This window comes from Abramis brama, assembly GCF_963993115.1.
Source record: "Abramis brama genome assembly, chromosome: 1".
Lineage (NCBI taxonomy): Eukaryota > Metazoa > Chordata > Actinopteri > Cypriniformes > Leuciscidae > Abramis > Abramis brama.
The window spans coordinates 51,316,279-51,337,516 of record NC_139963.1 but is presented as its reverse complement, the minus strand read 5'-3'; the positions used below and the strand labels follow the sequence as shown (position 1 = coordinate 51,337,516).

At 35.9% G+C, this 21,238-nt stretch overlaps 2 protein-coding genes and 1 long non-coding RNA gene across 3 annotated transcripts in view; 1 reads left to right on the top strand and 2 right to left on the bottom strand.

Moving 5' to 3' along the window:
• LOC311081559 (DNA-directed RNA polymerases I, II, and III subunit RPABC2-like) overlaps positions 1–1,226 on the bottom strand; it is a gene marked incomplete at its 5' end in the record, with an annotated part of 120,047 nt that extends 118,821 nt beyond the window's left edge. Inside the window, one exon of the mRNA XM_084112114.1 lies at positions 1,136–1,226. Coding sequence (XP_083968240.1) covers positions 1,136–1,226 — 91 coding nt within the window. The remainder of the gene's footprint in view (positions 1–1,135) is intronic.
• On the top strand, positions 1,120–11,322 carry LOC311087277 (GTPase IMAP family member 8-like). Its single transcript, XM_084120572.1, has 5 exons — positions 1,120–1,230; positions 4,572–4,665; positions 5,318–5,362; positions 7,848–8,528; positions 8,673–11,322. The coding sequence occupies exons 2-5, from the start codon at positions 4,656–4,658 to the stop codon at positions 9,548–9,550; spliced, it is 1,614 nt and encodes a 537-aa protein (XP_083976698.1). The 5' UTR covers positions 1,120–1,230; positions 4,572–4,655; the 3' UTR covers positions 9,551–11,322.
• Positions 11,323–15,139: 3,817 nt separating this feature from the next.
• On the bottom strand, positions 15,140–17,733 carry LOC311087641. Its single transcript, XR_014607335.1, has 3 exons — positions 17,609–17,733; positions 15,459–15,516; positions 15,140–15,199 (listed from the first exon to the last, which is right to left on the bottom strand). It is a non-coding gene; the product is annotated as an uncharacterized lncRNA (long non-coding RNA).
• Positions 17,734–21,238: the final 3,505 nt, after the last annotated feature.

Below are 21,238 nucleotides of genomic sequence, written 5' to 3'. Positions count from 1 at the left end.
ACATAACTTACATTATACTGACACAACAATAAGGATCATTTATAAATATATACTCTGCTGTATTATTATTTAAAAAAAAATGAAAGTTGAGCAGTTTAAATGTAGTATAATGTCTTGTAAGTATTGTCACAATGCAATAAATAAAATTCTTATAATAGCAAATTAGTCTTCTTAATATAATTTATATAATCAATGTCTTTCTCATTTCTTTCGATTTTGTCATGAAATATCAGCCGGAAATATTGACATTATAATATGAGATTATACTAGGCTAACAGTTACATTCACTGTTGTTGCGTCTCGCGCCTGACTGCAGGACGAGTCGAAGCGTGGAATGAACTTCCGGCGGTGCGGCAGCTTTCACAGTCCGTGCAGAAACACCAGCGCCACAACACTGACCTTTCCCAAAACACACATCGAAAACTCCCTTTCAGTGAAAAACACAAACACACGGGCTGCTTCTCGAGGCTTAGAAACCCACTTCGAAGGAATAAATTGCATTGTATGATTACAGTAAGCTGATAAAGTTTAGTGTAAAGTTCTTAACACTCAAATAAATCTGTATACTCAGATTATACAGAAAAAAAAATTATATTGAATGATGTTTAATGATGTTACAGATTACACATTAAAGACAAGGCTTTGTTGCTGTTTTGCAGAGGCCTGTTTCAGAAAGGAGGTTTAGTGAAAACTACCCTGAAATGAGGGAAACTCTGGGTTTTCTGTTTCAGAATGGGATGAATGTCAAACCCGATAAAGAAAGGTGTCAAGCACCTTTTCTGAAAGAGGTAAATTATACTCAGATAAATTATACTCAGATATACTCAGATACTCATGCCCCGGGACATGCCATTGATGATATTTTCCCGTCTTCTCGTTTAATTTACATCTTTAACCAGCAGATGGCCTCAATGCGCCGAATTCCCCTTTTAAACCAATTCGCAAAAAAAAAAAAAAAAAAATCTAACCCTTATAGCCTATCTAAGAATCCAAATGGTACATTTATATGGGAGAAATTATGACTATAAACAAGAGTCCATGAAAGTAATGCTTGTTTTAGGAAACTTGCGAGTTTAATCGCAATCGGTATTTTATTAATATGTCATAATCATATTTCAGTATGAACTCCTCCTACTTTTTGACACAGACTGCGACGTCACAAACTCCACCCACACAGGATTATTTCTGGTTCCTGCGTTCATGAAGAGATTGACAAACCTCGACATACAGGTATCGCTTTTACTTTAAAGACAGTCTTTGTGGAGAATTGGACAATATGTAAATATGATATACAACACAAAATGATAATTTTAGATTAACTGGGAGAGTAACTACAGCCTATGAGCTGCAGAAACGGTTGGTTTCACTTTCATGTGTCACACGGTTGTCTAAGATTATGTATAGGCCTGTTTTAAGTGCAAAATGTGCAATTGTACACAGCAAAAACTCCAGTGTTAAATTAACACTCCTGGGAGTGTATATGAGTCCACACTCAAGGGTGTAAAGTGTTAAAATATGAGTGTTAAATTCACACTCAAGAGTGTTAAAGTTAATGAGATAATTAAGTGATTAATTTAGTGATGATTGAGCATTATTGAAGACACCTGATGTTAACAAGCAGAATCACTGAAGGAGAAAATCACAAATTGTAAGTTACCGTTACGGTGATGGGTGTTTGCTTTAGTTGGGCTCTAGACTAGGGCTGTGCGATATATATCGCGATATTGTTATGCGCATCTCGTCAGTAAAGCCGGTTCCTTGATTAGTAGTAAATCACCATCACCTGCTTTCAGATGGAGCGGCATTTACTACAAAGAGCCGTAGTTAACTGACAAGCTGAGCCAAATCACATCAATATCGCGGACGTATCGCCAGCGATATTTAATACGATATGGCTCAGCTTGTCAGTTAACTACGGCTCTTTGTACACAGCAAACACTCCTGTGTTAAATTAACACTCCTGGGAGTGTATATGAACACTCAAGAGTGTTTAAGTTAATGATATAATTGTGATTAATTTAGTGATGATTGAACATTATTGAAGACACCTGATGTTAACAAGCAGAATCACTGAAGGAGAAAATCTCAAATTGTAAGCCACCGTTATGACGATCAATGGTTGCTTTAGTTGGACTCTTGACCCTTATATTATTAACTTTAGATTTTGTTTGTCTGTTGTTTCTGAATTATAATCACCAGTTGAACAAAGAAAAAAGTGATCTGATGGTGTTGGTTATATTATGACAATCATCATTTGAACTTGATCACTGACCTCATTAAGATCCTTCTTTCTGACTTCGATTTATGTTGTTGGTTAAAGCATAACTGTGAATCTGCATAAATGCCCAGAATTTTTGATATAATATAAAGGATTTCTTAAAAGTTGTTTTTAAAAAAAAAAAAATCACTCTTTTAGGCACACACAGACGTCAAGATTCAGTCTATGCATCTCAACAATGGTGACGAGCAGAATATTCAATTAGGAAAAGTAAATTACATAGACAATTCAGATCATAATTTTTTTCATACCGCAATGCATGATGGGAGCCATTAATGAGTTGTGATTGGTGGCAGCCACTGCAACATGCTTTATTATTGTCACCATTGTTGAGATTCACAGGCTGATCATTGATGTCTGTGTTTTAAATGAATTTATCTGAATGTCTTTTGATCAGAACAATGTTTATTAAATATACTGAATTATAAGTAAAGTACTGATAATCATAGGCTGAAGAATCACTAAACTGCTGCTAACAAGTTAAACCAAACTATCTCAATAAGTTTCCTTTTTCAGATCACAGCATGATTATGTCAAAACATAACCAACACTATAAGATAACATTTTACTTTGTTCATTTAACTGTTATAAATCAATAACAGCAGACAAACAACAGTAAATATTAAAGTAAACATATAATGGTCTAGAGCCCAACTAAAGCAAACACCCATCACCTTAATGGTAACTTACAATCTGTGATTTTCTTCTTCAGTGATTCTGCTTGTTAACATCAGGTGTCTTCAATAATGCTCAATCATCACTAAATTAATCACTTAATTATCTCATCAGCCCTAAATGCCGCTTCATCTGAAAGCAGGTGATGGTGATTTACTACTAATCAAGGAACCGGCTTTACTGACGAGATGCGCATAACAATCTCACGATATATATCGCACAGCCCTACTCTTGACCCTTATTTGTTTACTTTAAATTTTGCTTGTCTGCTGTTATTCATTAATAACAGTCAGATGAACAAAGAAAAAATGTGATCTGATAGTGTTGGTTATGTTTTGACATAATCATGTTGAGATCCGAAAAACGAAACTTATTGAGATGGTTTAAGTTGTCAATTACAGCAGCTCTGTGATTCTACAGCATATGATTTTCAGTATTTTTCATATAATTCAAAAATATTTCCTTGTTCTGATCAAAAAGACTTTCAAATGAATTTATTTAGAAACACAGACATCAATAATCAGCCTGTGAATCTCAACAATGGTGACAATAATAAAGCATGTTGCAGTGGCTGCCACCAATCACAACTCATTAATGGCTCCCATCATGCATTGCGGTATGAATAAATTATGATCTGAATTGTCTATGTAATTTGCTTTTCCTAATTGAATATTCTGCTCGTCACCATTGTTGAGATGCATAGACTGAATCTTGACGTCTGTGTGTGCCTAAAAGAAAGATTTTTTTTCAAAACAACTTTTAAGAAATCCTTTGTAATATATCTAAAATTCTGGGCATTTATGCAGATTCACAGTTATGCTGTAACCAACAACATAAATCTAAGTCAGAAATAAGAGTTCAGTAATCAAGTTCAAATGAAGATTGTCATAATATAACTGGCATCATCAGATCACTTTTTCTCTTTGTTCATCTGGCAGATATAACTCAGATACAGCAGCCAAACAAAATCTAAAGTGAATAATATAAGGGTCTAGAGCCCAACTAAAGCAAACACCCATCACCATAACGGTGGCTTACACTTTGTGATTTTCTCCTTCAGTGATTCTGCTTGTTAACATCAGGTGTCTTCAATAATGATCAATCTTCACTAAATTAGTCACTTAATTAGCTCATTAACTTTAACACTCTTGGGTGTTAATTTAACACTCATATTTTAACACTTTACACTCTTGAGTGTGGACTCATATACACTCCCAGGAGTGTTAATTTAACACTGGAGTTTTTGCTGTGTATTCAGTTGTTATTAAGTGTAAAGGTACATATTTTACCATTATTGCATACACTTTTATTAAACATTGTGTATGTTGCTAAACAAATGCCTCAAAAGTCTATTTTTGTGATTCAATAAAAAGCTAAGAATGCATCTTTGAGCAAATCAGTTTAATTAGATGCTCAGATACACCAATATCCAAAAACAATAATTCAGTTTTTATACACATAGTGATTTATTTCATGCGTGTGTTTGGATTAAACAAAAATATTATAAACAACAGCATATTAATGATTAGCATATTAAAATAAATCTTGTGCACATAGTGTGGTAACATGATCTCATTAGTGTGTGTTAATGAAGTAAAATCAGTGTAATATTTCACAGGGTGATGAACAGAACAGACAGACGTCAGAGAAGATGATGAACTGAAGACTAAAGAAAGAGACGGAGGAGAAACAGAATATCAGCATGTTCAGAGGTCAGAGATTGCTCTATGAATCTTTTTAATAGTTGAATGAGTGTTCATAGTGTCCTATTTATAGTGAAATGCTGTTTCTAAATGGTATTAATCACACTGAAGGCTCATATTCAAATGTACAAGCAGATAAAGCTGATAAAATGTCATCTGAAATTGTTAAACTACTAAGTACTGAAATGATGTGCTTCATATACTTGATGAAACACTGAATATGTTTTGTACAAATACAAAGACAGTATATACTAATGTTGGTCTCCTAGCTTTATTTATTATGTTGTAGATTGTCTAACATATACAGAAGATTTAAGCCTCACATCTGTGGCTATTTTTGAAGAAAAGAAAAAAAAATACCACGAGGTCAAGAGAACTGACTGAAGCTCATCCTTGATTTTGTTAATGCTGATGGCATGTGGTTGATAAATAAAGATGATTGAATTTCTAGCTCATTATTATACCTCATTACACCCTTTAACTTCATTTTGGTATTGCCTATTCCTGTGTTTTATGTTTACCATGATAACATCTTAAACTTCTTTAGAGAGTTAATAAATCTTATTGCTTTTTACCTATTCTCAATTTTGTGTTTTGTAGAAGAAAAGTGATTATTGTGTCGTATCAAAGAGTTAAGTTGCAAATGCTTTTATTTCTGCAGTATTTCGATGGAGAGAAAGGAGCAAAGACAGAGACCCTCCCGACAGTAAGTCTTCACAGAGATGAACATTGATTATCCTTGATGAACAGCGTGATTTATTATGGGCAGTTTTATCTTTTTATTTGTAATGAATCCTAATTACCAAGTCAGAACAACTATTAAGAAATCCTTTGGATTACATTGAAAAAGCTATAAATATTATTCTCTACAAAGACAGTGCTGTTATAATCAATAAAGTAAACCTAACTCATAAATTGGACTCTATATGAGTTCAGAGATTCAGGTCAAATGATTGTGAAATAATGATTATGTTAAAGCACAACCAACACCATCAGATCACCTTTTTTCTTTGTTCATCTGGCTGTTATAACTCATGTACAAGTTAATAATATAAGGGTCTAGAGCCCAACTAAAGCAAACACTGATCTCCATAATGGTGACTTTAATTATGGTTTTCTCCTTCAGTTATTCTGCTTGTTAACATCAGGTGTCTTCAATAATGGTCAATCATCACTCAATTAATCACTTAATTATCTCATCAACTTTAACACTGTTTCAGTGTTACTTCCAACACCCTGAGTGAGTGTGGATTATATAAACACAGAGCAGTATTAATTTAACACTGGGGATTTTTACATTTAATTTAATATTCAACAATATGAGACGCTGCCTGCTAGGGCTGGGCGATTTAAATCGCGATATTGTTATGCGCATCTCGTCAGTAAAGCCGGTTCCTTGATTAGTAGTAAATCACCATCACCTGCTTTCAGATGAAGCGGCATTTAGGGCTGAGGAGATAATTAAGTGATTAATAAAGTGATGATTGAGCATTATTGAAGACACCTGATGTTAACAAGCAGAATCACTGAAGGAGAAAATCACAAATTGTAAGTTACCATTAAGGTGATGGGTGTTTGCTTTAGTTGGGCTCTAGACCATTATATGTTTACTTTAATATTTACTGTTGTTTGTCTGCTGTTATTGATTTATAACAGTTAAATGAACAAAGTAAAATGTTATCTTATAGTGTTGGTTATGTTTTGACATAATCATGCTGTGATCTGAAAAAGGAAACTTATTGATATAGTTTGGTTTAACTTGTTAGCAGCAGTTTAGTGATTCTTCAGCCTATGATTATCAGTACTTTACTTATAATTCAGTATATTTAATAAACATTGTTCTGATCAAAAGACATTCAGATAAATTCATTTAAAACACAGACATCAATAATCAGCCTGTGAATCTCAACAATGGTGACAATAATAAAGCATGTTGCAGTGGCTGCCACCAATCACAACTCATTAATGGCTCCCATCATGCATTGCGGTATGAATAAATTATGATCTGAATTGTCTATGTAATTTCCTTTTCCTAATTGAATATTCTGCTCCTCACCATTGTTGAGATGCATAGACTGAATCTTGACGTCTGTGTGTGCCTAAAATAATGATTTTTGTTTTTTAAACAACTTTTAAGAAATCCTTTATATTATATAAAAAATTCTGGGCATTTATGCAGATTCACAGTTATGCTGTAACCAACAACATAAATCGAAGTCAGAAAGAAGGATTTTAATAAGTTCAGTGATCAAGTTCAAATGATGATTGTCATTACATAACCAACACCATCAGATCACTTTTCTCTTTGTTCAACTGGCGATTATAAGCCAGATACAACAGCCAAACAAAATCTAAAGTTAATAATATATGGGTCAAGAGTCCAACTAAAGCAACCATTGATCGTCATAACGGTGGCTTACAATTTGAGATTTTCTCCTTCAGTGATTCTGCTTGTTAACATCAGGTGTCTTCAATAATGCTCAATCATCACTAAATTAATCACTTAATTATCTCATTAACTTAAACACTCTTGAGTGTTCATATACACTCCCAGGAGTGTTAATTTAACACTGGAGTGTTTGCTGTGTACAAAGAGCCGTAGTTAACTGACAAGCTGAGCCATATCGCATTAAATATCGCTGGCGATACGTCCGCGATATTGATGTGATATGGCTCAGCTTGTCAGTTAACTACGGCTCTTTGTAGTAAATGCCGCTCCATCTGAAAGCAGGTGATGGCGATTTACTACTAATCAAGGAACCGGCTTTACTGACGAGATGCGCATAACAATCTCACGATTTAAATCGCCCAGCCCTACTGCCTGCATTGACACCATTATATGAGAACTGAACTGAGCTGGACGATGACATCATGGTTTTCTCCATTGCGGATAAATATATATAAATGAACTAAATTAATAACTTTTTTAAAACAAAAATGAAACATCTTGAAATGAACTTCCTTAAGCTGGAATGTGGCGCTATTTTCTTTTGGAAACAAAGTTTGTGGCATTATTTTCCTGTTATCTCTGTAAAGCTGCTTTGATACAATCTGTATTGTAAAAAGCGCTGTAGAAATAAATGTGACTTGACTCTGTTTGCCTTATTGGTAATTAATCACATGTTTGTTTGTTTTTGTGTATTTTTAGAAATAAGTGTAAAAACAGATGTTCTGCTTAATATGTTTTTCAGTGTCATTACGGGCATCTAGTAAACCTGAACTGAACCTGGTGTTGTGCGGAAGTGATGCGGCTCTGAAGGCCTCTGTATCGAAATGTTTTATGGGACAAAAAACACTTTCCTTGTCACACCAGAGGGATTCCAGCAAAGAGTGTGTGATTTATGAAGTGGAGCTTCATGGTCATGTGATCAGTCTGGTGGAGCTTCCAGCTGTCAATCAGCTCTCAGAGGAGGAAGTGATGTGTCAGACTCTCCGCTGTGTGTCTCTCTGTGATCCTGGAGTTCATGTTTTCCTCCTCATTATTCCTGCTGGGACTCTTACTGATGAACACAAAGCAGAAATAGAGAAGATCCAGAGGATTTTTGACTCTAGAAAGCATTTCATTCTGCTTTTCACATCAGAGCTCAGTGTTGAAGAATCAGTGACAGATTTGGTCAAATCCAGCCCAGACTCTCAGAGGTCAGTCAGTCTCTGTGGAGGTCAGTACAGAGTGATGGGGTTAAAGGAGTCTGAAAACTCTAGACAGATCCCAGATCTACTGGATTATATAGATAACATGAAGACTGAACCATATTCACTTCAGATGTATGTGAAAGCTCAAGAGAACAGAGTCAGACATGAACTGGAGAAACAACATAAAGAAGAGCTGAAGAAAATGGAGAATAAAATCAAAGAGTTACTTCAGTCAGTGGGTGAGTGAATACACTTCATATAGAAACTAATGTTTTAAAGGGTCGAAAAATAACGGAAGACTCAACTTCTTTATCCAACATAATCATTTTCAGCTTCTGCACTTGTTTTCACTAAGTCTTTTTGTCTATCAACTTTATTTTCAGGTGCTGAATGTGAACTGGATGATCTGGAGCGTTTGAGGATTGTGCTGATCGGAAAGACAGGAAATGGAAAGAGTGCGACAGGAAACACTATTCTGGGAAGAAACGAGTTTGAGTGTGACATAAGCGTAGAGTCAGTGACAACTGTGTGTGAAAAGGGAGTTGGTGAAGTTGATGGTCGATCAGTAGCTGTTGTTGATACTCCAGGACTCTTTGACACAACACTGCCAAATGATCAAGTGGTGGAAGAAATAATGAAATGCATTTCACTTTCATCACCTGGACCTCATGTGTTTGTCATTGTGTTGAGTTTGGGAAGATTCAACATGGAAGAAGTATACACTGTTGATCTAATAAAGAAGATCTTTGGTCATAAATCTGCTCAGTTCAGCATCGTTCTGTTCACTAGAGGAGACGAACTTGAGGATGAATCTATAGAGGATTATGTGAAGAGAAGTAACTCTGCAGAACTGAAGAAACTGATCAGAGATTGTGGAAACAGATTCCTGGTGTTCAATAACAGAGAAAAACAAGACAAAACTCAAGTTACTCAACTGTTGAAGATGATAGAAGAAGTGAAGAATGCTAATGATGGTCGATACTTCACTAACAGCATGTTTGAGGAGGCAGAGATGTCCATTAAAAAGAGAATGGGGGAAATACTGAAAGAGAGAGAAAGAGAAATGCAGAATCAGAGAGAAGAATTACAAGCTAAATATGAGATGGACATGAAAAACATGATGAAGAAGCTCAACGAGGAGAAACAAAGAGCAGATGAAGAGAGAAAGAAAATGCAGAATCAATTCAGAGAAAAAGAGGAAAAACTCAGAAAAGAGTTTGAAGAAAAAGAAAAAAGCAGAACAGGAGAAACGAGAGATTGAAAACCAGAAACAATCAGAAGAAGAAAAACAGCGAAGAGCTGAATATCATCAAAATATAGAAGAGGTGAAGAGAGAGAATGAAAATCAGAGAATTAAAAACAGCAGAAAGAAAGAGAAGATAGAGAGAAGAAAAATACAGACATGATCAAGAAAATATGATAATTGAACAAGAATGAATTATAGCAGAAGTACAGATGAAGAAAGAAGAAATAAAAAAGTGATTTGGATGAGAAAAGGAGGAATAAAGAAGAAGAAGAGGAGGAGAGAGAGATAGACTGAGATTGACACAGAAAAGACTGTGACAGGACGGATACAGACATTTCTGCCATTGGACTATTGAGCTTCTAAAATGATGAGTCCTATTAAACACTTTATTTTCATAATGAGTCATCGTTTCCTACATTTTATAAATGGTTATTGTTTGGAACTTATGTATACATACAATTTATTTTATGGATTTTTTTCTTTTTTTGCAATTATTGAAGATGGTACATTTATAAGTGTCACTATATGTGGTTTTAAAGTTCAGATTCTGTAATTTGCAATTTTATCAGTACTTTTCAGGTATTATAAATGTGTGGTCCACCATGCTATTATATTGTTAATGGTTTAGGCCAATTTGTGTTGCAATAATTAATTCTATTTTAAAAAGGCTGTTTAGACAAGGCACACAGATGTCTGTAAATGATCTTGGTCACCTGAGTGACATATGGGTTCTGGCTAGCAAGAAACTCATTTTGAACATTGTAATTTTTAAAGATTTTTTTTTTTTTTTTTTACTCATGTCAGTTTTTTTTGTTTTTGTTGAAAAATTTTAGTTACTTGTTATGTCCTTTAAATGGATTTTGCTCTGCCTTATGTGGCATGAAAAACAGTTTATCTTTTTGAGCAGAACGGACAATCAGTAACTTCAGGATTAAGAACTGAAATAAAAGCATTAACAGCGAAGGCACAGTGAAGAAGCCTGTATATCCCCTGCTCTTTTAGATAACGGTGGTTTATACAGTGACCTCCACATGGTTTCACATTCTCTTCAACACCCAATACTCTACACCAACAGTGTGTCAGCTTTATAGTTGACATTGTTAATAAAATGGTTTGTCAGTGTCTGTACATACAGTGCAATGCATAAGTGAATACACCCATGCTAAAGTTGACTAAAAAGAGGAATAAAAAATCATATTTTGGAAATTGAACGTAATGCCTTAATTTAAAAAATTAGGAAAAATCCAACCTTTAAGGACACCAATTTTCTTTGTGAATGAATAATGTATCGTAAATAAATAAATGTTCTTCCTTAAAATACATGGTGCATAAGTTAGTACACCCCTATGTTAAATTCCCATAGAGGCAGGCAGATTTTTATTTTTAAGTATTTAAAAAAAAAAAAAAATTAGGATACTATGCATCCTGATAAAGTTCCCTTGGCCTTTGGAATTAAAATAGCCCCACATCATCACATAGCCTTCACCATACCTAGAGATTGGCATGGGGTACTTTCCATAAGATCATCTCTCAATGCAAATCAAACTAGCTTTTAGGCTAACTGAAATAAAACCATGCCAATCTCTAGGTATGGTGAAGGCAATGTGATGATGGTGGTGGTGCTAAAAGGTTGCCTCTCTTTTTATGAGCATCTTCCTCCTCGCTCTCATCAGAGTCTCCCAAGAAATGACTATAAATTAGGGTGGAAAAAACAAACATCTTATTAATTACTCTTATTAATTATAATAAATGTTAAGCCTTCCTGTAGCTCTAACAGTAGAGTGTGTTGGCGCTTGCAATGCTAAGGTCATGGGTTCGATTCCCAGGGAAAGCAAGAACTGATAGGAACGCAAATGTGTACCTTGAAATGTAATGTAAGTTGCTTTGGATAAAAATGTCTGCCAAATGTAAATGTATTTACATAAACATTTTCACTGGCCTAAGAACTTAAGTTGTAAATCAATGTAATTGGTTGAGAATGGTTTCTCTGAGAAACCAGAAAACATACTGTCCATTTAACTCTATTTCAGCTGGCTTTACGTGTGGTGGTTGTCGGGTTCATCATATCATAACACTAAATTATGTTTTTGAGAAAATATAGAGGCCAAAAAGTTTATGTGAAATATAAAGGATAATATACGTATACTAACATCGGCTTTGGCCTTCTTTTTGGCCGAATCTCCTCCTCTTCCTCTTCAGACTGTAGATCCGATGTGTTGCAATTTAGAGCTTTCTTCAATAGTTGTCGTGCCACAAAGTAGTCATCTAAAAATTAAATAGCCTACATGTTAAACTTCAGTAGACCTTCAAATTAATAGAGTAAAAAAGAACAGAACTATAGACAACAGAACAATATGAGACAATATAATTAAAAGGATTTTCTTCCCATATAAAATATTGGCAAAATACTTTGATATTTGCTTACATTTAGATTATTTAAAAAGAAAATAGCATACCACATGATTTAATAACTCTGGCATCATATTTTTTCCAGTCAGGTCCAGGTTCCTCCGAATTTTTCGCTGCCCTGTTCACTCTCTCATCATTTTTGTAGTTTGGCCAATAGATAACTCCATCATTGTACCAATTTTGTGGCACCACTGCTACGGTTTTGTTTAGCAGGAACTCAATTAAGTGAAACATCCTTAAACGAGAAGGAAGTAACAAACAGCACCAGATAAATTTAACTTCCTGTTTCAATAACAGGTCAGTACATCTACCTTGGGTTATTTCACCAAGTGCATGGTCACTTTCAAATTAAAGAAGCTGGTCCAAAAAATAAAAGAAATTCAGATATGGTCAACAAATCGGAATTGGTCATCAAGACCTGCAGTGTAAATGTGGCCTTATTGAACTCAATTGAATCAACAATGAACTGTCAACTTACTGTGAAGTTGCTTTGAAACAATATGTATTGTATAAAGTGCTATATAAACAAACATGACTTTGAACACATTGAACAAGCAACTTACAGTTAAGTAAAGTACTTACAGTTAATTGTTATCCAGCTTCAGAGTGCAGTGTTTGTGATGATGCATGGTAATGTCATTTTTTGTCATTGTATCTGGTCCTAATTCTACATAAACACCTGTCATCAAAACTAATGTGAAACCGCATCAATTCTTACAGCTAATATTAGAACACAAGAGCTACAACTAAAACTATCATTCTCCCCGGTAAATGCCTTTACCTTTTAACTGGTAATTATAAAAAAAGAAAAACTGATAAGCCTCTTTAACCTTAAAGTTTTAGTTCACCCAATAATGAAAAAAATAAAATAAAATGAGAGTGAGTAAATGATCTTAAAATATTTGTAATTCTTGGGTGAACTAAAACTTTTACCTGTGGAGATATTCCTAAAATGTATGAAATAAGGGTATGGCCACAAAACCATCCCTATGAGGTAAAACAACACATTTTTGGACAAGCTCTGAAGCTTTAACACACTTGAGTATATCCAAAGTTTCTGAAATAGTATGGATATTCAGATAGTCAGAATTGAATGGGTAAGTGAAGAACAAAGACTTCTCTGAAAATTCTTTGTACACTACGTAGACTCCATCACTGCATTCCACAATGTTATGTATCATGCAAATCTCATTTCCAATGACAAAGACATTATTCCCGGTTGAAACTTTAACAGTCCACTTGTCACAGGCCATCTCACCATACTGTGCTTTCACTGACAATCCATCTACAAGTGGCCCAACAAAGTGCTGTTTTTTAAAAGAGGCACCATTTAAAGGAGTGTCAGTAATTCTCATCTCAGACAATCGACGAATAATTTGGGCAAGGGGAAAGTCTGGTTTTCTGACAAGCCTTTTTATCTTGTGTAGGTAACTTTCATAGGGAAATGCAGAAAATGAGTCAAGACAACCATGTCGTTGTACTTCATCTGCTAGATGGACCACAGCATGTACATTATACACAAGTTGATCTTTGCCACATATTTCCCCAAAGTGTGAAACAAAAGATCTAAGCAAGGTGCGAGCATACTGTGTGTGGCAGGATAGTCTAGGACTTACTAAAATAGCAATACCAGAGAAGAGTAGCATGAAATTGTTGTACATATTTCGGTCCAGAAAGGTACTTAATACTACAGGTCCTGTGTACAGCAGAAACTGCCTCAATTCAGTGGCCTTCCAGCGATCTAATTCCCTCAGCGATCTGGGCTTTCGAGCAAACTCCACAGGAATATAGGGACGCATTTCTACCAGTTTAGTGGACATTTTCTCAATTATGTTTGCAGGTACTCTGAAATTCAGAGGACCCCAGAGCCAAATGTTCAACAAACGCCTAACCACACCTAAACAAACCAAATGCATATAATCTAGAGGGAATTGTGAAACCATGCCAACACTACTGCCATTAAATGGATGTGACCCCTCATGATGATGAACCTCATCAATCATGCTTTCAAATGTATCATCTGTCCTTAGAGCATAGTCTGTACATGGGTATGTCATGCGTCTGTTAATGTATTTACCAGGCTGAGAACATTTGTCACAGCCATGGTAACCATTATGGTTCTTTGTGTTTTTAACAAAGGACCTGGCTGGTGTGTCACAAATGACTGTGTCCAGCTCAAGCTTCAATGTCTTACCCTCTAGGTCAAAGCCTTTTTCAAGAAGTTGTAACTCAGTTACAAAATCTTCAAGAAACTCTTTTGCTGAGCTTGGTTTCTTTGATCCACAGTATAAACCGATCACTACTGGTTCTTTCATAGGAACACTCAGTAGCAGTCCAAGAATGGGCCACAGTTGCAGACTAGAGCTCTTGAACAAAGATAGTCCATCGATGTTAATTTGTAACTTCAAACATAAATTGTCTGCCAGTGTGTGTATGTATTTAGACAGTGTACTTCTAAGTGATGTCAGAATACCAAAATAGTGGTACTGTCCCCCATCTCTTTCTATGATAGAGTACTTTGTCTTAGTCCTAAGGAGGGTTCTAGCATCCTTTGGAAGATCAGGATGGCAAATGCGAAGAATGCACAATAGTGCTGTCAAAGCAACCAAAGAAATTCCAAAGTGTATGGCCCAGTTGGAAATGCTGTCAGAGAGTGAAAATGTCTCAGACAGTTCATTATCTGAATGTTCTGAATCAGATGTCTGAATCGGCCTATCACAGCTGCCAACCACGAAACCCTCCTGTATGTCTGCATCTACCTCCATGCCACCTTCCTCCTCACTAAAGTCTAGTCCAGTTTCAGTTGGATTGTCTGTACTGTCTTCAACAAACGTTCTATTGACATATACAAGTTCCCTATCTGTTGTCATTTGAAAGTCAGTCAAATTTGTGCAGTCATCCCTAATTTGTTTAAGTCGTTTATCTACGTCTACATGGGTCCTCCGTCTTAAGGTGGAGCTGGAGACAGGTACAGTTTTTCTATTCATTTTATCTAAAAGAAACGTTACAGAAACACAAAATACAGATTGCAACAGTGAGTTGTGGAAAAGAACTAAATTTGTTGTGTTTTTTCACAAATAATTACACAGCAGGGCTCGACAACCAGTACAGTGTTAAATGCTGTAGTGGGGACCAGTGTCAGTATTTGACAAAATATCTGTCTAAATCAAGTTGGAAAAGTATGAAATCTTACTTACTCAGATATTCGGAGATGAAACTCTAGATCAGACTGGTAGCACTTGAACAAACTGTAAGCTGAAACAGAACACACACACACACACACACACACACACACACACACACACACACACAGTCTCTTAATATAATATGAAATAATTACCTGAAACAACATGACATGGGGAGGTGGTTGAAAATATATTTGTCATGATGTAAACCAAAATGAACTCAAACTAACCAAACCAGTACAGTGTTAAATGCTGTAGCGGGGACCAGTGTCAGTATTTGACAAAATATCTGGCTAAATCAAGTTGGAAAAGTATTAAATCTTACTTACTCAGATATTCGGAGATGAAACTCTAGATCAGACTGGTAGCACTTGAACGAACTGTAAGCTGAAACAGAACGAACACACACACGTACAGTATTATATTAATTATGTTTATAAAACGGGAAGTTAACTGGGGGGGGGGGGGGGCAGGCACTTGTGCTTTTAGGGGGCACACCTTTAACATTCATCTTAACCTATTTTCAGTATTATTTCAAGTCATTTTTCACCATGTCATGCATGACTGCATCTCTAGAAAAAGCTAATAAATAATATTAGCTAAGCTAATAAAACAATTTCAATTCAAATGAATGTTTCATTATGTTTAATTGTAGTGTGATATAATGATCAATAATAACACATTTTTAGCATCTAAGCACATCTAGGCACTTTTTTACACCTGGGGTGGGCGATATGGCAATAATATCACAATTTTTGTTTTTGTTTTTCAGAAAAAATCACGATTTTATCATGATTCTTTTTCATGTTGGTTTTACTATTTTGCATGTGACTGAGCATTACAGCCAAACTAATGTCCCTATTTTAAAAACAAAGCCTTATAACAAAATATAGGTAACAAAATATAAAATAAAAAAGAATGGCAGACATTTAGGTCAAAGTGGCGAAGATAAAATCTTTGTCACTATTTTCTTTGTTATTAAAAATTAAGAACAGAGATACATATTACACATACACAACTTAATATACAAATGAAATAAACAGTGCTTTATTTTTTCAGCTATAGGTGTATTTAACAGTAGAATTGAAGAAAGTAATTAAATGGACAAATATGAAAATAAAACACAACAGACTTAAAGTTCTCAGTCAAGAGCAGTGAATGATTTCCTCTGTGTGTTTTGTTGTTTTATTAACATTAACGGCATAGTTCTCCCCCCAAAAAGTCATAATTTACTCTCTTAAGTTGTTTTAAACCTGAATAAGTTTCTTTCTTCTGTTGAAAATAAACGTTATTTGAAAGAATGCCAGTAACCAAACAGTTGATGTACCCCTGTGACTTCCATAGTATATTTTTTTCCTACTATGTATGTCAATGGGGACCAGCAACTGTTTGGTTTTGGGTGAACTATCTCTTTAAGAACAAGCGGCAGGATGTTTATTATTAGGGCTACTGTCTCTTTAAGAACTGCACGCGACGCGTCTAATATACACGCATATATGACAAGCAGATTTTAATTAATTTTCTCTGTTTGCTTTCACTTTAGACATAACCAACTTTGTTTATGTAAACATTGTCTGTATTTGACAGTATTAGCGCAATATAAGACTCAAAAGATAACTTTTAGTCCAGTAACAGGCTTTACATGTGCGTGTCGAGTGTACGCGCTCAGTAAAGCGCATATTTGAACAGCGCATCAGCAGCGAATGACATGTTTAACCGGCAAGGCTTTAAAGCACATGCAATGCAAATAATGAACTTTTGTGAACTGCAGTGTCCCGTTCCTCTGCGTTAACATTTGATGTGAATATACGTCGTGCTGCAGTGTAGCCGATAGATGAAGGCGCCGCAACTGATAAAATGCGCAGTTGTAAGACTTTCCCTCTCTGCCGTGCGTGCGCGCGCTATCGGTTGGTTTGGACGACAGTCTCTGTCTCGCATGCGTGCTCGCTCTAGGTTCTGGGAGATTTTTAACTAATTTGCGCCATAACTAGTGGTCCATCCAGTAGTTAAGAACCTGAATTGTTTATAGTAATTCTGAAATTTAGTGCACATGAGTGAAAAAAAAATACAGCACAGAAGAATGTCTATTTTTGCGTGAGATTTCTTTGTTGAGCGTGAGAGCGTGAGATTGAGGCTGAATGCGTGACTGTCACGCGAGATGCGTGAGAGTTGGCAACCCTGGAGATGTGCTCAGGGTTTGATAAAAATACAGAAAGCTAACGTAGCTATGTTAAATCATATTAAATCACCACACCTCCCAGAGAGAAATAATTCCATCCAAAAAAAGCTTTTTAGAGTTATAATTACCAAAAACATTTTTACTCAAATCTCCGCCAAATCTAATGACCATTTGCTAACTAAGTTATGGTACTTTGACACAATCATTTCAGAAATAAAATCATCGGTATGTTGTACAGTATGAACGGTAATGTTAAGTTACATGTTAAGTACAAATAAAGCATATTTGAACTATTCTTACCGTGTTCCGTGTTTGTCGACTCGACCTGCCGTTGTAGGTTTTTCACAGTGCGGGATTCAGTGATAATGGCGACAGTTGAAATAGGCGCGTTTGTTCAGCGGGTCCGCCCAGCGTCTGTAGCGAGCCCGCGAGTTGACAGTGCGCTGTCAGGAGGCAGGGCATATTCTGTGCGCATGATCGAATTGAGTCTGAAAGAACAGCGGACCCAGAGCGGACCTAGCGGCTTGAGGGCGGATCCGCCCCGGAGTCTACTGCTAAGGGTAACCAAAGGAGCATCAGCCACACAAATCTTTTGTTTACAGTCATAATCTCTGCAGAGGTAATAAAGTTATAAATCTGCAAGTCATTTTAAATATGTGAAAGGAAAGGCATTTGAGTAAATATACACACTTATGTGTGAGGGGAAAACGGGGGTAGTAGAAAACTTCGTTTTTTGTTTCCATCTATCTCCATGTTGAACTGTTTTGTGTTTACTGTATCCACTTATGATTGTATTATTATGGAAACACGTTCATGAACAATACAAGTTATTGCTTTGTAAAAGCTCAAAATAATAATCATAGCCTACCATACACAGTTGGTCAACAAAGTACACTCAAATGTCTCAAGGACAAGGTAATAAACAATCAAATGGCACTGTACGTTACAGCCAAACAGGCTATCCGCCGAAGATTTGCGGGGGTTTAGCTTGTTTTATTGATCTGCTAAGTAGCATATTCCAATAGCAATACATCCTAATTACTCGACTAGCGAATCACTAAACTACATGTAGTGCTGATTTATTTAGTAGATATTTTGACAGGGACAATACACACTGACGAACATTTATGTGAAATGTGTCAATACTTTTCAACTGCTGTCCCTGGGCAAGGTCACAATAGTTCATACATTGACTAAAGTTTTGTCGTAGAGTTGGGGAGGTCACTCGAGTCCGGACTCGAGTCCAATTTTGAATGAACTCGGACTTGTCACGCACTCGGATGAATTTGTACTCGGACTTGACACGGACTCGGACATTTTAGACTCGGAAAATTTGCCGAGTACAGTCGAGTCCGGGCACTGGAGGACACAATATTATTCAAAAACGAAACGAAACTGCTTACATTGTGTTGTGTCAGTGTTGAGCATTGTAGCCAATCACAGATATAAGCGCATGAACACAGTGGCCAATCAGAGGCGTTTTGAGTCACCATGCGGAGAAGTCGCTCAAAAGAATCAGCGCGAGTTTTATCCTTTCGCAAATCTCCTCATAAACAACAAAGTCTTGACGCGATATAAATAAGAGATTAGCTGTGCAGTGCGGACAACTTCAGTGTTTATGACGAGAGTTTCAGTGAGAGTGCAGAACGCGGTAAAGTGATGGCTTAAAGTGAGCGCCATTGACAATCTAAATAATATATTTTTTCATGCTTGTAGAGGACCAGTGGTTACGTTCACACTGTAAATTAAAAAGAGTGATAATAACTGCATTTAAATGTGGGAGAGAATCCGCAGAATTTTAGTCCTGTGAGTCATGAAATTGCGATGATTGACACAGTAACCATAGCAACGTGAGAACGTGATAATCAAAGCAACATTTTGGCGTCTAATAATGTTATGATTTTTGTTACATTGATTAAGCCTACACTTTAGTCATAAGTTTACATACACCTTGCAGATTCTCCAAAATGTAATATTTATTTATTTTTTAATGTGAATGATCATAAAAACATTGTTTCTATTTATTACTGCCCTGAAAATCTTTTTCACATAATGGATGTTTCACGAGTTCACATGTTAATGAAATCTGATGTAATATTATAATGCGTATTTGGCTTGCTGTCCGGGGGGAGGGCTCCGAGCTCGGAATTCGGCCCGACCCCAGAGTACTCCCCCCTATGAATGTATAGATCATAGGTATCTATGAGCAGGCCCATCTGAATGTGAGGTGATGGGGTGGTGGCGGGATGCTGAGAAATTTGTCATGAGACAGGAGGTAAGGGAAGGCTTTATTTATACTGGCTTCTTCTTGTGCTGATTGGATGATTACCTGAACATGCTCCTCCCGAACTTTGTTACATAAACTTCATTTAATAGCCTAGTCCACAAGAAAAAATACAAACACAAAATACAAGACAAATTACATAGGCTTGATTTTAATATTGTGTTTCATTACCTGAATGATCCACAAGTTTTTTGTTTTTTTTTAATGGTTGTTCATGAGGAAAAATCCTCCAGCTCCTGCACATTCTTTGCTTTTCCAGCATCTTCTGCATATTTGACTCCTTACTAGCAGTGACTATGATTGTGAGATCCATCTTGTCACACTGAAGACAACTGATGGACTCATACACAACTATTACAAACCCTGCAAACATTTAGTGATGCTCAAGAAGGAAGCAACCATTAGGAGCCAGGGGGTGTACATTTTTGAACTGGATCATTGGTGTAAATTGCTCTTATTTTATTTAAAAATTCATTAATTAATTTAGTCCTGTCATTTAGAGGCTAAATAAGATATTACCCACTAAGCAAAATGATGTCCAAAACACGTCTTTTCAACGTCTTTGTCACAAAAGTCGGACGTTGAAATGACGTCCACTGAGGAGCCAGAATGAAAGTTTTTATGACGTCTTTTTCTGACGTGTTCTGCACGTCCGATATAGACGTTCATCGAACCTTCGTACAAGCTTAAAACTAGTTCAGATGTGGCCATTGTGGACATATTTTCAGCATCATTTATGGTCTCATTTATACATAATTACTTTGACTATTGCTGTCAGATGATCTTAGTGAGAATTAACAGAGGTTTAGATGTTGATATTTGTTTAATTTGAAGTGTCACCATTGTGGTGATCAATGTTTGCTTTAGTTGGGCTCTTGGTCCCCTTTCTTTTACTTTAACTTTTATTTGACTGCTTTAACTGTGTGTTTGTAAAGCACAATTGTTGTGGCAGAGAAAGCCAATAATAAGTAAGATCAGCTGTTTTCAGCTTATTGATGATCATGAAATCCTTACAAAACAAGCATCTAATGTTGTCAGATGCTTTGGCGTTCATAACCACCAACCTTGTGGAACTGCAATATTGGTGTGAAAAGCATTAAAATGATCACTTATTTGAAGGTGTATAAAAAGCATGTGCACATGATGTTTTGAGCAAATGTATCATATAGTCACACACAGACATCAAGATTTTGCATATGATTCACAACAGTGGTGACAAAAAAAACAAAAACAAAAAAACCTACATGCTGCAATGCATGATGGGTAGCTTTCATAGTACAAAACTCATCCTTAATTCCCAAGCTTTTTTGTTTTGATTGTCACCGTTGTTGTGATTCATATCCAAAATCTTGATGTCTATGTGTGACTAGATGTTACATTTGCTCAAAAACATCATGTGCACATGCTTTTTTTTATACACCTTCAAATAAGTGATCATTTTAATGCTTTAGGCACCAATATTGCAGTCCCACAAGGTTGGTGGTTATGAACGCCAAAGCATCTGACAACATTAGATGCTTGTTTTGTAATGATTTCATGATCATCAATAAGCTGAAAACAGCTGATCTTACTTATTATTGGCTTTCTCTGCCACAACAATTGTGCTTTACAAACACACAGTTGAAGCAGTCAAATAAAAGTTAAAG